Below are 15,124 nucleotides of genomic sequence, written 5' to 3'. Positions count from 1 at the left end.
GAAAAAAGCAAGACTTCCACCTAATATGCCTTCTACTTCCATTGATAGTTGATGATGTTTAGACATAGACACAAAAGAGAAGAAGCTTGAATTTAGAGGTATAATAACTAAATCTTGATTCAGTACATTCTTAACACCCAGACATATATTGCCCTTGGTAAGGGAAATGTTAGCTATTAGAAGAATTGATCAAAACATCAAATAAAGTCTAAGAAAGATATTCTAGGAAGCACTTTATTGTTTATCATAATTATTGTTTGGAGACTAGGTACTAAAGAAAAAAATACCGGAGTGAAAAAAATTATAGACTTAGAGAGAAGAAAAAGGGTTTTATTTAAAAAGCAAAGTCATGCATAGCTCTTGGACCAAATATTTGCGATCTTTTTTATTAAATGAAAAAAATTGTTGTTTTTATATTTGGAATTATGAAAGTAAGATTTCATATTTTCATAGCATATACACTATATGTTGTATAAATTGTTAAATATGTTGTTTTAATAAGTATCAATTTCTTTATACTTAAAAAGTAGCACTGTAGCACTGTTATCCCATTGTTCATTGATTTGCTCAAGAGGGCACCAGCAACGTCTCCATTGTGAGACTTGTTATGGTTTTTGGCATATAAAATATGCCATAGGTAGTTTGCCAGGCTCTGCTGTGCAAGTGGGATACTCTTAGTAGCTTGCCAGGCTCTCTGAGAGGGAAGGAGGAATCAAACCTTACCCGCTGTGCTATCACTCCAGCCAAGATTAAATAGATTCCTTTCAAAACTTTTTTCTTTTCCACTCAAATTTTCCATGAAAGAAACAAAACTTCAGTATTTGTCTCTAGTATCTCTTCAGATAATTAATTTGAGCATACACTACTAGATCTATGTCTTCACTTAGCAGTTACGTTGCTGACCTGAATTATGAATCATTAACAATAAGTTTGTTTATGAATTTCATTGTTTTCTTTAAATGAAATAAAATTAAGATCATTATAAGATTAAGATTATAAAGATTGTTTAAATTCCATTCAATTTAAGTGCATCTGAATAATATCAATCCTAGAAAATGTACTAGTTTAATGAAAAATAACTCTGTATTTTGCTTCAAATAAGGAGATAGTCTCCTCCTTCCACCTACTCAATAAGAAAAAAAGGAGAAGAATGGCATGTGTCTGCTCTCTAAAATCTCAACTTGAAGCTGGAAGTTGTTTGTCAAATAACCTAGGTCACTGTGGAGCTGAATTCTAGTTCCTAAAATGACTAAGTATTTTTGCTTGTTTGTATTTTGGGGGCTTGGGGCCACATCAGACTATGCTTATTCCTGGCTCTACACTCAAGCATCACTCTTGGTGGATCAGGGGACCAAATTGGGTATTGGGGATTGAAGGTGGTGTTTAAGGCAAGTGCCCTATCTCTTTAGCTGTACTTCTCTACTACCTCTTCAGACCCTGATTAAGCATTCTTGACATTGATCATGATTTTCTTTTTGCCCTATTCACACAATAAAATGTTCAAAATTTGGTGAAACTTTATTTTCTGTCTAAATTTCAAACTGAAATGACAACTTTTACCTCATCCTGCTCCCTTCCACTCTTCTATTTAGATCCTCTATTGCAGTCACTCAGATGATCAGTTTATTCCATCAGTTTTTGGTTACATTTCATATTCCTGTCAATGCACTCACAGCTGTGAGATACAAAATCTTATGTCTCAGTTATATCATCTCTACAACTTCCTAATGGTATCTAGTTTCCAGTCCTTCTATTAGTTATCCTAAGCAATTAATGCTAAGAGAATGAATTCAAATGTAAGAACTAGAAGGTATTGGAAGTTTCAAGCAAGTAGTGAATTAATTGGAACAGAGTATTAGGATGGCATAAAGAACTTGGGCTGGAGCGATAGCACAGCATGTAGGGTGTTTGCTTTGCACATGGCTGGTCCGGGTTCTATTCCCAGCATCCCATATGGTCTCCTGAGCAATGCCAAAAGTAATTCCTGAGTGCAGAGCCAGGAGTAACCCCTGTGCATCGCCAGGTGTGACCCAAAAAGCAAAAAAAAGAACTTACGTGGTATAGACTAAAACAATTTGGCACCAAAATAGAAAAATAAACATTACTAGGTATAGCTTAGAGCATTAAAATTCTAAGAATTGAAACTGATATAAATGATTATGTAAATATCACTTATTATCAATAAGTGGATGAAGGTGAGATAATTATATATAAAAGTATTCCAAATAACATATAGTTTATCAATATGAAAGAGAAATAAGGGCAAAGTAACAGTTATAAATACTGCTGATAACAATGTGATAAAATTGCTAATTTGCTCCTGTGGTCTACTTCCTAATGCCATCCAAAAATCCTCCTAGTAGACTGCCCTATAAAACACATGACTGGCACACCTCAAAACTGTCAAGGTCTGGGGCTGGAGCAATAGTACAGCGGGTAGAGCATTTGCCTTGCACGTGGCCGACCCAGGTTCGATTCCCAACACCCCATATGGTCCCCTGGGCACCGCCAGGGGTAATTCCTGAGTGCAGAGCCAGGAGTAACCCCTGTGCATCGCCGGGTGTGACCCAAAAAACAAAAAAAAAAAACCAAACTGTCAATGTTGGTTGAAAATCAAGAAAGTCTGGCTTAACTATGGGCTTTGTTTACCAATAATACATCAATCCTAATTCATTTATCATTAAAAAATCATCAAACTAATATAAGATATTAGCAATAGGTGTTATTGATAATGTCAGAAATCTGATGTGTAAGAAAAATATCATTTTTTCTTCACTTTCATCCCATTGCTCATAGATTTGCTCGAGCGGGCACCAGTCATGTCTCTCATTGTGCAACTTACTGTTACTGTTTTTGGCATATCGAATACGCCACAGGTAGCTGGCCAGACTCTGCCCTGCAGGCTTGATACTCTCGGTAGCTTGCCGGGATCTCCAAGAGGGGCGGAGAAATCGAACACAGGTCGGCCGCATGAAAGGCGAATGCCCTACCACTGTGCTATCACTCCAGCATTTTTTCTTATTAATCTAAAGCTAATAAAATTTTATTTTAAGATAAACATCTATTTAAATATATTTGTTTACTTATTTTAGATTTTGGACTACACAGGACTATGTTTAGGGCTTACTTCTAGCTCTGCGCTCAGGGATCACTCTTAGTTAGGTCAGGGGACAACACGGGGTACCTGGAATTGAACTCAGTGGGGCATATCCAAGGCAAGCACCTTACCAGCTTTATTCTCTCTCTGACCATAAATAAATAGATTTATTTAGAAATATATTCATCCCTGAAGTTAAGTAGGAGTTATTTTCACCATGCTCAGAAAAATGTATGGCTGCTTGATTCATGAATATGAAAGAAAATTTTAAGATCACTATTGCAAGGTCTTCAATGCATAAATCCCATTCAAGCTCATTACTTTATCTTTCTCATTTTTCAGCTTGGTGAACTATGTTTGATGCTCCCATTGCAATTTCTTCACCCGTCTCTCTGGTATAACTTCTCTTAAACATATATTTAACTTTTGTTTATGAAAATGTCAACAAAGGAACTTTATTAGTCCCTCAGAACCAGGAACCCCAGGGAACATATTGTTTATCATCACAATTGATCCCAATGTGACTATGCTGAAGAAAGGAGAAAAATCATTGCTTTGGGTATTAAATAAAAATCTCCAAGATATAAATATCTCTTTCTAAGGTAATCATTTCCTCTAGGAATATAAAGAGCCTTAGATAATTTTATAACTTAATATAGGATGTTCAGTATTTTGCTAAGTGATATAAAAAACGTAGATATAAATGTTTAGCATAGAAAATTCAACAAGGTTCACTGCTACTCCAATACAAAGGCAATAATACATCAAATATAGTAACAAAAATAGTTGCAAAAGGCAACATATATTGAAAGATCAATTATTTCAAAATAGAAGAGACATCTCTTTGTTCAGGTGAAATAATAGCTATATTAGGCTCTAGGGGCAGGTATTTTCTAAGTTATATTTAGTAATTATAATTAATTAAAAAATCCTAGGTCAGAAGGATGTATTCTTTATGTGCTATGTTCAGAAATAAAGTTCAGAAAAAGGACATATAGTTTATAATACTAAATTGTTACTACATAATGTATAAACTTTTAGACTTGGAACATGAAACTAAGGTTACCAAGGGGTGAGGGTTGGGCTGTGGTTGCACTAGATTGTGGTAGATAGATATTGGTCCTTTGGCGGTAGGTGTCATGTGATAATATTATATTACTAATTCATAACATTTAAGCTAATGTTCAACTAATAATCCCTCAATAGAATTATAAAAGATAAAAAAGTTGTAATGTTATATTCCTGGAACAATATAATTAACAGTATTGTAAATCTTAGTACCTCAATTAAAATGGTAAAAATCAAAAGTAAAATTAACAAAGAAATAACAAAAGCACTATACAATCCCAGGAAGTGAGTCAGTATTTAAGTACATGTTTCTCATGCACAAGGTTATATGCTCCATCTCTGACAGCCCCCACTAAAAGAAAAAGCACTATGTATTGCATATTATCATCTTTATACTAATAAGGGAACTGAGGAATAGGGGGACACATAACTAATACATAGAAAAAATAAGATTTAAATTCAGATATCTGGATCCAGAGTCCCTATGTATAATCAGAACGCAATAGTGCTTTTCTGGCTGGCCCAATGATAAACCAGAATACTTCTTAACTTTAGGAAATACTTAGAAAAATTAAAAAGGAAACAGGAAGCATTATAAGAAAAATGGACCCAATCACTGTATTAAACTGTGATCCACTTTCATCTTCCAGTGTACCACTTATCTATCAAAGCTAAATTTTTTTAAGAGTAATATTAAAATCTTTTGCAATTGCCCACTGTTATTAATTGGGAGGGTCTCTGTGAGCATATACTTAATTTCCTGTTGCTATTCAGAGATGAAGACTTTTTTAATCATAGCATCACATTTAATAATGAATGAGATATAAGTAATATGTGGTTAACACAGGAGGATGGCTTATTAGTATAATACTTGATGAAATAGGATGTAGACTAAAAATAATTGTGAAAACCAGCAATGAGTGAAATTAAGACGCAGACGGAGCTAGAGAGAGCGTGCAGTAAGTGGTGACTTGCACATGGCCTACTTAGGTTCAGTCCTAGGCAACACATATGGTCCCCAGAACACAGGTAGGAGTGATTTCTGAACACAGAGCCAAAAGTGAGCCCTAAACACAACTGATTGTATCTCATCCCCTCAAAACTACACGAGTAGAGAAACTATTACAGAAATACAACAAATAATTATAGTTTCTTTTTTTATTGCCATACAGTGACAATAGCAAAAGAAAGTATATAACTTATGCTTTTCAAGCTTTTTCAGAGAATTAGGAAATGGTCAAACTATTTTCCATCAAAATTCAGTCAAGGGACTGGAGCTATAGCATAGCAGGTAGTGCATTTGCCTTGCACACAGCCGACCTGGGTTTGATTCCCAGCATCCCATATGGTCCCCTGAGCACCCAAAAAGAAAAAAAAATTCAGTCAAATGTATCTAGCTACACCTGCCCAGTATGTCCTCATTATTAATTTATAGCTCATTTCAACTCAAGGGAAAAAGAAGTGAGATTCCTTTTTCCCTGACTATCTCTGTTTGTGAGATTTCTTTCTTTTATCTCCACTTTCTTGTTTCTTTTTTATTTTAATTTGGGCACTCTGATTTAAAATACTATTGATAATACAAATTTCAGTAGTATAAATGTTTTACCCATATAACCACCACCAGATTGTCAGCATTCCTCCACCCACCAATGTCTCAAGGTCTTCTACTGCCTACCCCTCCTTCCACCCTCTGGCTAAGCTCAGTTCTGTAGACTGATTCTCAGTGTCTGACTCCATTGGACATTTATTATTTTCATACTATGTTTATAAGACACACAAAGGTGAGAGAGATCATCCTGTATTTGTCCCTCTCCTTCAAACTGACTTCATTCAAGTATAATATCCCCTAGATGCATCCATATAGAATAAATGACATGATTTTGTCTTTTTTAGAGACGAGTAGTATTTCCCTGTGTATATGTACCATAATTCTTCATCCATTTATCTTTTCCTGGGCACTTGGTTGCTTCCAGATCTTGGCCACTATCAATAGTGTTACAATGTTTTCAAAATAGTGGTTTTGGGGCCCTGAAGGTAGAAGCCAAGAAGTGAAAGTGCTGGGTTGTATGGAAACTCATCTATCAGTTGTTTGAAAAGTATACATATTGTTTTCCAAAGAGGTCGAAATGGTTAACATTCCTACCAGTGGATGGTGATTTGCTTTTACCTGCATCCGTGCCAGAACACTGGTTATTTCTCTTCTTTTGTGTGTGTATCAGTCTCACTGGCATGAGGTGATATATCTCTTGTTTTGAGTCCCATGATGATGGTGATGAAAAAATTTAGTTTATCAAGTCTACTTTAGGAACTTGTTGGAATTTTAGCTGTTTTTTATGATTCTATAGACGAATTTGGTAAGATTTATAATCTTATTACTAATAAGTTTTATAATTTATAACTGTGGTCTAGCTCTCTATTTTTTAAGTCTTCTGCTATCCCACATCGGTGATTTTTATTAAAGCTGAGGTATTATGATCTAGAATAGTGTGGCTATTAATGCTTTAGGCTGACGATGTTATTGCACTGCAGTCCCCACCAGGTGCAGATATCTCTGCACCAGTGGCCCTGCTGTGGTCCCTACTGGTACCTCCACTCTCTGGGCTGGCAATCTCAGCCCTGTTAGGTTTAATTTCTTTGTTCATTGTTCTATTTTTTGGTTTCTTTATACTTTACATATTTCTTTCTACATTTATTTCCTTATGTTCTGCTCTACTTTATTCTCTATACTCTAATGAACTCTAATAGAGAATTTGTATTTCTTCTTCCAATCACTTAGATTGGCATGATTTGCTTTTGTCCAACATAAGCTACAATGAAATGAAAGATTTTTCTCATTTCTTATAGCTATGCAGTATTTCACTATAAACCTACACCACAATTTACAAGTTGTTCTTTTTAGATATCTCTCCAATTTCCTATATCCTATGGTGCCCTCAGCTTCATGAGATACTTAAAAAAAGAACTCCTATATATAATTTGTCTTTTCTATGTTATCTAGGGACCCAATGTGGTCACACTTACTGATGTGAAGAATTTCAGATGGTGCCTTTGTGGAATACTGGGGGAGGGTCTGTTAAATTTCTCTATTCTGAGGCAATAACTTTAGTGATCTGCTTATTTATATAGTGAGAACATCATAAAAAAATCACATCAACCTTTAAGACTCCAAATGAGGTTTCTTTATACAATGTACTTAGCCTTTAAAATCAGTGTGAAAATACAGAAATCCAAAACTATGCTGCTGCTAGTGCGGCCTCCTGACCTCATATCTCTTCATTCTCAGCAATGGAAAACAAATTACCAAATGCTTTCTTTTCAGCAGATCGACTTTAGGGGGGAGAAACTCCAAATCAATAATAGTGAATTTTTTTGTTTAAATATTGAATGTAATCAAAGTAAAGTGAAAGTAAAGTGAAATTTACCAGTTACATATGCGGGGTGGGGGGCTGGGGAGGTGGGGGGAAGGAGGAGGTATATAGTGATTCTTGGTGGTGGAATATGTGCACTGTGAAGGGATGGGTGTTTGAGCATTGTATAACTGAGACTTTAACCTGAAAGCTTTGTAACTTTCCACATGGTGAATCAATAAAAGAATTTAAAAAAATAAAATAAAATAAATGTAACACTTCATATTCCTTTCTGATTGAAAAAACATTAAAATATTTATGTTGGTAAAAAAAATAAAATCAGTGTGACTTCAAGGTTCTAACTAAAATACTTATATTTTTAGCTCACGATTTGTTCTCTGAAAAGTACAGTCAGCAATGGACCTTGAAGCTTAAGTCAAAGCGGAAAAACTGAACCCAAATATTCTTTTAAATAGTTTGTCTCGTATGAAGAATGACTGCAGAAGAGAAAGTTGCTTAGAACAGACAGAGGTTATTGTTTCTACCATAACACAAACAGGGTGAAAGAACTCCATCCAAATTGGACTTCCCTGGAAGACACCTAAGTAGCTTCTCTCTGAGTTCAACTGAAATTTCCCTGGGCAATGAGGAAAGAATCAAATCTCCTGACATGTTCTCTGATTTTTACTCTTTGGCACATGACCCAATGTTGCATCTTCCCATCAACAACGACACCTTTCCCACTGGTATACATTTAAAGTTTTATTTCAAAGAGCTCATTCAGGCTCATTACACTATAGATTAATTGGTGTCTTTTGAACTTGGATTCCCGAGAGAGTCTTTTGTTTGTTCAGTCAATTGATCCCTCCACACCTGTTGCAGACTCAAAGGCTATAACTATTGCTGCTCTTGGAAATGCAAACTTTTAGTGGGAGACGTGCTTCCCCATAAATCCAAAATGTTGACTTTCCAAACTAGAAAGAGAAACTGTCAGTTTCTATAGTCTTTCAATCTTTTCAGCGAGCCAAATTACATGATTATTTTACTGAAAGAACAATTTGTTTAGAACTAGTTTTTTTTTTTAATTTCTTAAGAGGAAGAGTAACTGAGAATTACTGAGCATGTATTAAGGAGAACTGTGTAAGCACAGAGTTTTTGTGGAAAATGGTATAGGGGTGCATAAAAATAATGTGCCTAGGTCTATACTTTCTTATTTCCAGTCAACCATTTCTTCCCAGCGATGAGTCCAAGGATCACACTCTAAGGGGCATTGTGGTTAAGGGGGTTCAGAAGCCATGGAGAACCACGTGAGAGGTGAGCATAATTTTGTTTTGACTGACATGATTTTGAACAAGATCTTTGAATAACAGTCATGGCAGGGAGAGTGGTTAGTTAAAAACAGACACCAGAAACTTACAGGGATGAAGTTATCTATGAAATCTTCTAAGAAATTCCTTTCTCTTAAACTCAATGAAAATGCCTTTCCCAAAATGCCCTACTGAACATTTGAATATAACTACTTTATTTTGTGTGTGTTTTATAATACATTTGGTTCCAACTATATGAACATATTAGAATATGTCAGTGCATTCATTGATTTAAGATGTTTATATATCATTATGCAAGGGTTTTAATTAATTTTCCACGTAATATTAGAAAGTAGAGAAAAAATAAACACTGACAGTAAGAAAATTAAGGCTTAAAACATAATCCAGGGTGATGTACAAAGTAAGGTGTTTTATGAAGTCACTTAAATCCTGAATTAAATTTCAGAGATTAGAATTAGATATCTCATTGGATATCTAATTAGATAGGATGGAAAGAGAGTTGGGTAACATCTGGTAGGACCAATCTCTATGTAACTGTATTACTTGAGCTGGTACATCCTGGCAAGCAAAAGTCAGAGGTGATTCTTCTTCCCTGTGGTACTGTCTGAAGACCAACTGGATGTAGACCATTCCTCACTTGGAAAGGAAAAATCATATTTCCTTAGACTTGGGGGAAATGCACTTCAAGACTATTTGTAAGAAGTATTTTCTAATAACCATGTGAAAACTGTTCTTGCAAAAACTAATTGGAGTCTTCTGGAAGGATCCTGTTCCATTTAAATAAAGAGCAAAATCAGGAACCCTACAGACAATAAATACAAATGGGGAACATTTCAATATCTAAAATGTGATCACTATAGAGTGCTTGGAGAGTAAACGTCTTGTTGGGCTTAATTCAAGCATAGTTAACTAGTCTATACTTTGGTCAAGTAAGTGTGTGTTTCGTATCATCTAAAAGATTATTCCCTCAAAAATTTAAGGAAACCTGGCCAGGGATGTGAATCAGCCAGAAAAAAAAACCAAAAATAGATGCCTTTTTCTTGTGAGACCTAGGTCCCATAGCTGGGACTATGAAAGAAAAAATAGGGGAAGCAAGGGAAAGGAGAATGTGGTGCAGAAGTGTGCATATGATAGTCATGCACCTGATCACGGTTGTATTCCCAGTGCAACATAATTCCCTGAGCATCACCAGGTGCAGCTGTAGAGTCCCCTGAGCACCACCAGGTGTGGCTCTAAAGGTTCACAACAGCATAGAACCCAAGTAGCATTGATCCCTCGGGTTCTTGCACTGACCTTCTGATCCAGTTGGCAAAGAATTACTAGTGCCCCCCCTTTCTCCCATCATGCCTCCTAAGTACTGCTTGAGCACCATCCCACCAAAAAGTAAAAATCAGGAGAAAAATCCATGTTTTCTCCATTTGACCAATCACGGCACATTTGTACATGGTGAGATAAATAGATTAGAAGGCAATGATGTGAGATGTTTAAGAACTAAGTCTCTGGAGTCAAACAACTTATTTTCATATCTCTTCTTTACCACATCCTAGACAATACCCTTATTGGAAGTGCCTTTAGGTTCTCTGAATTTCAGAATTTTCAGGCTCTTCAACTGTAAAATGTGGATTATAGCAATACTTGCATCAGAGAGTTTCTGTTCATTAAATATTGATGATAGTGTGAAAGCTTTGCTAAGCATTTTGTATTTGATCTTCTTTAATCATCCCCACTGTGCAATTTGAAAAAAAATCAGTGTCTGTGATTTATGGATGATAAAGCCAAGGAAAGTAAAGTAGTACAGAGCTCTTCTTTGGTCCCTGATCTGACTAATTCCAAAACTTTAGTCTTTACCACCACCATTAACAATATGACAAACAATTACACTCTGCTTATCCTGGAATTGTCTTTACAGCAGCCTCAATCAACATCTCAGAGGGTTATCAGAAGAATGGGGGGGTCAAAAAAATAGCTGTAGTGCAATTCAATCTTCTAGCATCTCATTTCCTTGAAACAGTTATGCGTGTTTTCCATAATAATGTCAAAATTGCTGTTTTACTCTGGCCCAGGCCAATAGGTGAAGTAGCATTCAGGGAACCACTGGTCATAGTTTTCCCTTTCCTTTCAAAGGACAAAATTAGCTGCAGGAATTTTAGAAATTTCATTGAAGGTACAGGTGAATGAAGTTTCAGGTCATATAAAATCAGACTATTTATTTTGATCTATAAGAAAGATGCCCCCACTGAATTTTATTTCAAATCCAGAAGGAAACCACTAAAGGAATTAAAGTAAAATGATATTTACTTAATACAGGTCTCGGTAGCTTGCCAGGCTCTCTGAGAGGGACAGAGGAATCGAACTCAGATCGGCTGCATGCAAGGCAAACGTCCTACCCCCCAAGCTATTGCTCCAGTCCTTACATTTAGTAGGAGGGAAAAAAATAGTTAACAAGTTTAAAAGAAAATACTTCATATCTCTGCATTCTCAGCAATGGAAAACTAATTATCAAATGCTTCCTTGGCAGCAGGGCTGTCTTTTTTGGGGGGAAACTCCAACAACAATAGTGAGTTTTGTGTTGAAATATGGAATGTAATCAAGGTAAAGAGAAAATGAAGTGAAATTCATCGGTTACGCAGGCAGGGGTGGGGTGGGGGGGTGGGAGGTATACTGGGGTTTTTGATCGTGGAATATGGGCACTGGTGAAGGGACGGGTGTTTGAGTATTGTATAACTGAGACATAAGCTTGAGAACTTTGTAACTTTCCACATGGTGATTCAATAAAATAAATAACTTAAAAAAATAAAAGAAAAGAAAATACTTAAGTACAAAGGGAAGGAAAACGGAATGCCATGGGAAAAATAGTGCAGCACTAAAAACTGGGTTAGCAGCTTCTCTCTGACAAGATAGAGCTATCTTGAGACCTGAAAAATTAGAAGAGGCTAAAGAGATAACTCTCGTGGTAGAGAAAATGCATAGCCTATGAAGGACCCTGAGTAAGTCTTCAGTACCACAGAGCCCCAAAAGCACTGCCTGGAGTTGGTCCTGAGGACCCCAGCACCCCTCTACCATGCACTGCACCTTGGAAGAGTATCAACAGCAGCGATCCATTAAAAGAAAAAGAAAAAAACTAGGATCAACATAGTTGAAGTGCAAAGAACTATTTCAAAGTCACAATATTGGGCAGAGAGATAGCACAGCAGGTCAGGTGCCCACCTCGTACAGAGTTGATTCAGGTTCAATTGCTAGCACCCCCTAACGGGTCAGGTGCACAAGGCAGGAATGGTCCCTGAGCACAGAACTATGAGTAAGTTCTGTGCACAGCCAGGTATGACCCAAATCCACCACCATCGAAGAAAAAAAATAGTCACGATAAACAGAGTATGCTAAACAAGAGTTGAAAAAAGGTAAGATTGGAGAGATGTGCAAGGGTCAAGACAGAGTAGTTTGTACAGTTAATAGTTTCAGTTTTAGTTCAAATCCAGAAGGAAACCACTAAAGGAAACTGAAGTAAAAATGACATCATTTAATATTTGTTTAAAAGAGTGTTCTGGGGACTGGAGCGATAGTACAGCAGTTAGGGTGTTTGCCTTGCACATGGCCGACCCAGGTTCTATTCTCAGCATCCCATATGGTCCCCTGAGCACCACCAGGGGTAATTCCTGAGTACAAAGCCAGGAGTAACCCCTATGCATTTCTAGGTGTGACCCAAAGAGAAAAAAATAAAAGAGTGTTCTGATTGTTGCATAGATGATACTTTGTTTCATGTTGTCCAGTCTCAAAGTGAAGAGATCAAAAAGGCAAGTGCTTTTGTTTGTTTTGATTTCGTTTGATTTGGGGACTGCACCCAGAAGTACTCAGGACTTAGTACTGCATCTGTGCTCACAGATAACTACTGGCAGTATTAGGTGACCTTATGTGGTGCCTGGATCAAACTGGAATCAGATACATACAAAACAATTATCTTAACCCCTGTAGTATCACTTCAGCCCAGCCAGTTATTTTTCATGAACAGATTTGGCTATGGAACTCAGAAGATGTGAAGACATAAAAGGAGAGAAGCCTGAGAAACTTAATATCTTTCATAATAATAAACTACTCAAACTGAAAGATTCACTGCTGTCTGCAACCAAAAAGATTGTCAGCATTAAATCTAAAACTTTGCATATAACAATAACAAATCCTTAATTAGTGTTTATTATTTACCAAATTCCCAGGTGTTTAAATGTCAAGTCTGGTATTTCTTTTAAAACCTATAAAGTAGGTTTTAAAAGAAAATGGTATTTCTTTTAAAACCTATAAAGTAGGTTTTAAAAGAAATTCCCCACAACTTATATATGTTTTTTCTCCACAACTTATCTATGAAGAAAATGAAGCACAGAGGTAATAAATTTCCTAAGCTACATGCTGAGAGATTCACAATTTAAGTGCAGACTTAAATTCTAGAGTTCATTACCTGAGTCAAGCTTTAGTCTCGTCTGCACTCGTATGTTGAGAGTATTTTGGTTTTACTTTTTATAGATTACGGTTATAAGCTTACAACCATAAGTTCTTTTACAGATTTTGTTTGCAGAGAGGTGGGAAGGGAACCTTTGATTATTTAACCTAGATATCCTTTCACCACACACTCATTCACATAATGAAAGAATGTTCAGCATTTGCCTTTCACCTACTAAATACAAACAAAATTATATTGATTTGTGTCAAATTGGGCTGGAGCAATAGCACAGAAGGTAGGGTGTTTGCCTTGCATATGGCTGACCCGGGTTCGATTCCTCCGTCCCTCTCAGAGGATCCGGCAAGCACCAAGAGTATCCCACCCGCATGGCAGAGCCTGGCAAACTACCCATGGCATATTCAATATGATAAAAACAGTAACAACAAGTCTCACAATGGAGATGTTACTGGTGCCCACTCGAGCAAATCAATGAACAACAGGATGACAGTGCAGACAATACAATGTAGTGCATCAAATTATCACTCTTCACCTTTTAAACCATTTGAAATCCACTACTGAAATCCAATTTCTATCTTATTTTTACCACAGGACATGCAGAAGTCAGAGGTCAGTGATGAAAAATTACACAGTGTTAACAACATATATCCTGCTGGGATTGACAGATGACCCAACTCTACAGATTCTGCTTTTTATCTTTTTATTCATCACCTACACACTGAGTGTTCTTGGCAACCTGACCATCATCACCCTCACCTTTGTAGATCCCCACCTCAAAACACCTATGTACTTCTTTCTCCGGAATTTTTCAATTCTAGAAGTTTCTTTTACCACTGTGTGTATTCCCAGATACCTCTATACACTTGCCACTGGAGACAATACAATAACCTATAATCCTTGTGCTGTTCAATTATTTTTTGTTGTTCTCTTTGGGGCAGTAGAGTTTTTTCTCCTGTCAGTCATGTCTTATGACCGCTATGTAGCCATCTGCAAACCCTTGCATTATACAACAATAATGAACAGTGAAATCTGCATCAAGTTTCTTATTAGCTGTTATTTGATATCTCTTATCATTATCCTCCCACCATATATTATGGGCTTTAAACTCGAGTTTTGTGACTCTAATGTCCTAGATCACTTCGGCTGCGATGCTGCTCCAATCCTGAAGATCACCTGCTCTGACACAGAATTTTTAGAAGGATTTGTCTTGGTCCTGGCTGTGTTAGTACTCATGTTCACCTTGTCCTGTGTCGTCATGTCTTACACATACATCATCAAGACCATTCTCAGGTTCCCTTCTGTCCAGCAAAGGAAAAAGGCTTTCTCAACTTGTTCTTCCCACATGATTGTGGTTTCTATTACTTATGGAAGCTGCATTTTTATCTATATTAAACCATCTGCAAAAGAAGGGGTTGCTATGAATAAGGTAGTATCACTACTCACTACTTCGGTTGCACCTGCAATGAACCCCTTCATTTATACTCTGAGAAACAAGCAAGTGATACAAGCCTTCAAAGACATGCTCAAAAAGATTGCATCCATCTCAAAGGACTAATAAGTAATAAATTCTAAAAGTCTCAGTGAAAAATTCCATTTTACTAAAATATGCTTTGCTACAAAGTTTGCGAATTATAAATATAATATCCAATAAATTCAAGTAAATGAGTAGGGTTGTACCACCATTACATTTATGTTTTAGAACACTTGCATTATTCCAAAATTTCCTGTTGTTCATTAGGTGCCAAATGCCTCTTTTAACCACCCAATAATCACTGTTCTGTTTTATGCACCTGCAAATGTGCCTTTTGTTCATATTTTATATAAATTAAAACATTGG

General features: G+C 36.4%; 1 protein-coding gene across 1 annotated transcript; it reads left to right on the top strand.

Moving 5' to 3' along the window:
* Window positions 1-13,903: 13,903 nt before the first annotated feature.
* LOC101542192 (olfactory receptor 6C2-like) lies at window positions 13,904-14,842 on the top strand. Its single transcript, XM_004601905.2, has one exon. The coding sequence runs from the start codon at window positions 13,904-13,906 to the stop codon at window positions 14,840-14,842; it is 939 nt and encodes a 312-aa protein (XP_004601962.2).
* Window positions 14,843-15,124: the final 282 nt, after the last annotated feature.

Source organism: Sorex araneus, chromosome 2 (assembly GCF_027595985.1).
Source record: "Sorex araneus isolate mSorAra2 chromosome 2, mSorAra2.pri, whole genome shotgun sequence".
NCBI classification, from domain to species: Eukaryota; Metazoa; Chordata; class Mammalia; order Eulipotyphla; family Soricidae; genus Sorex; species Sorex araneus.
This window is presented reverse-complemented; position numbering and strand designations above follow the sequence as displayed.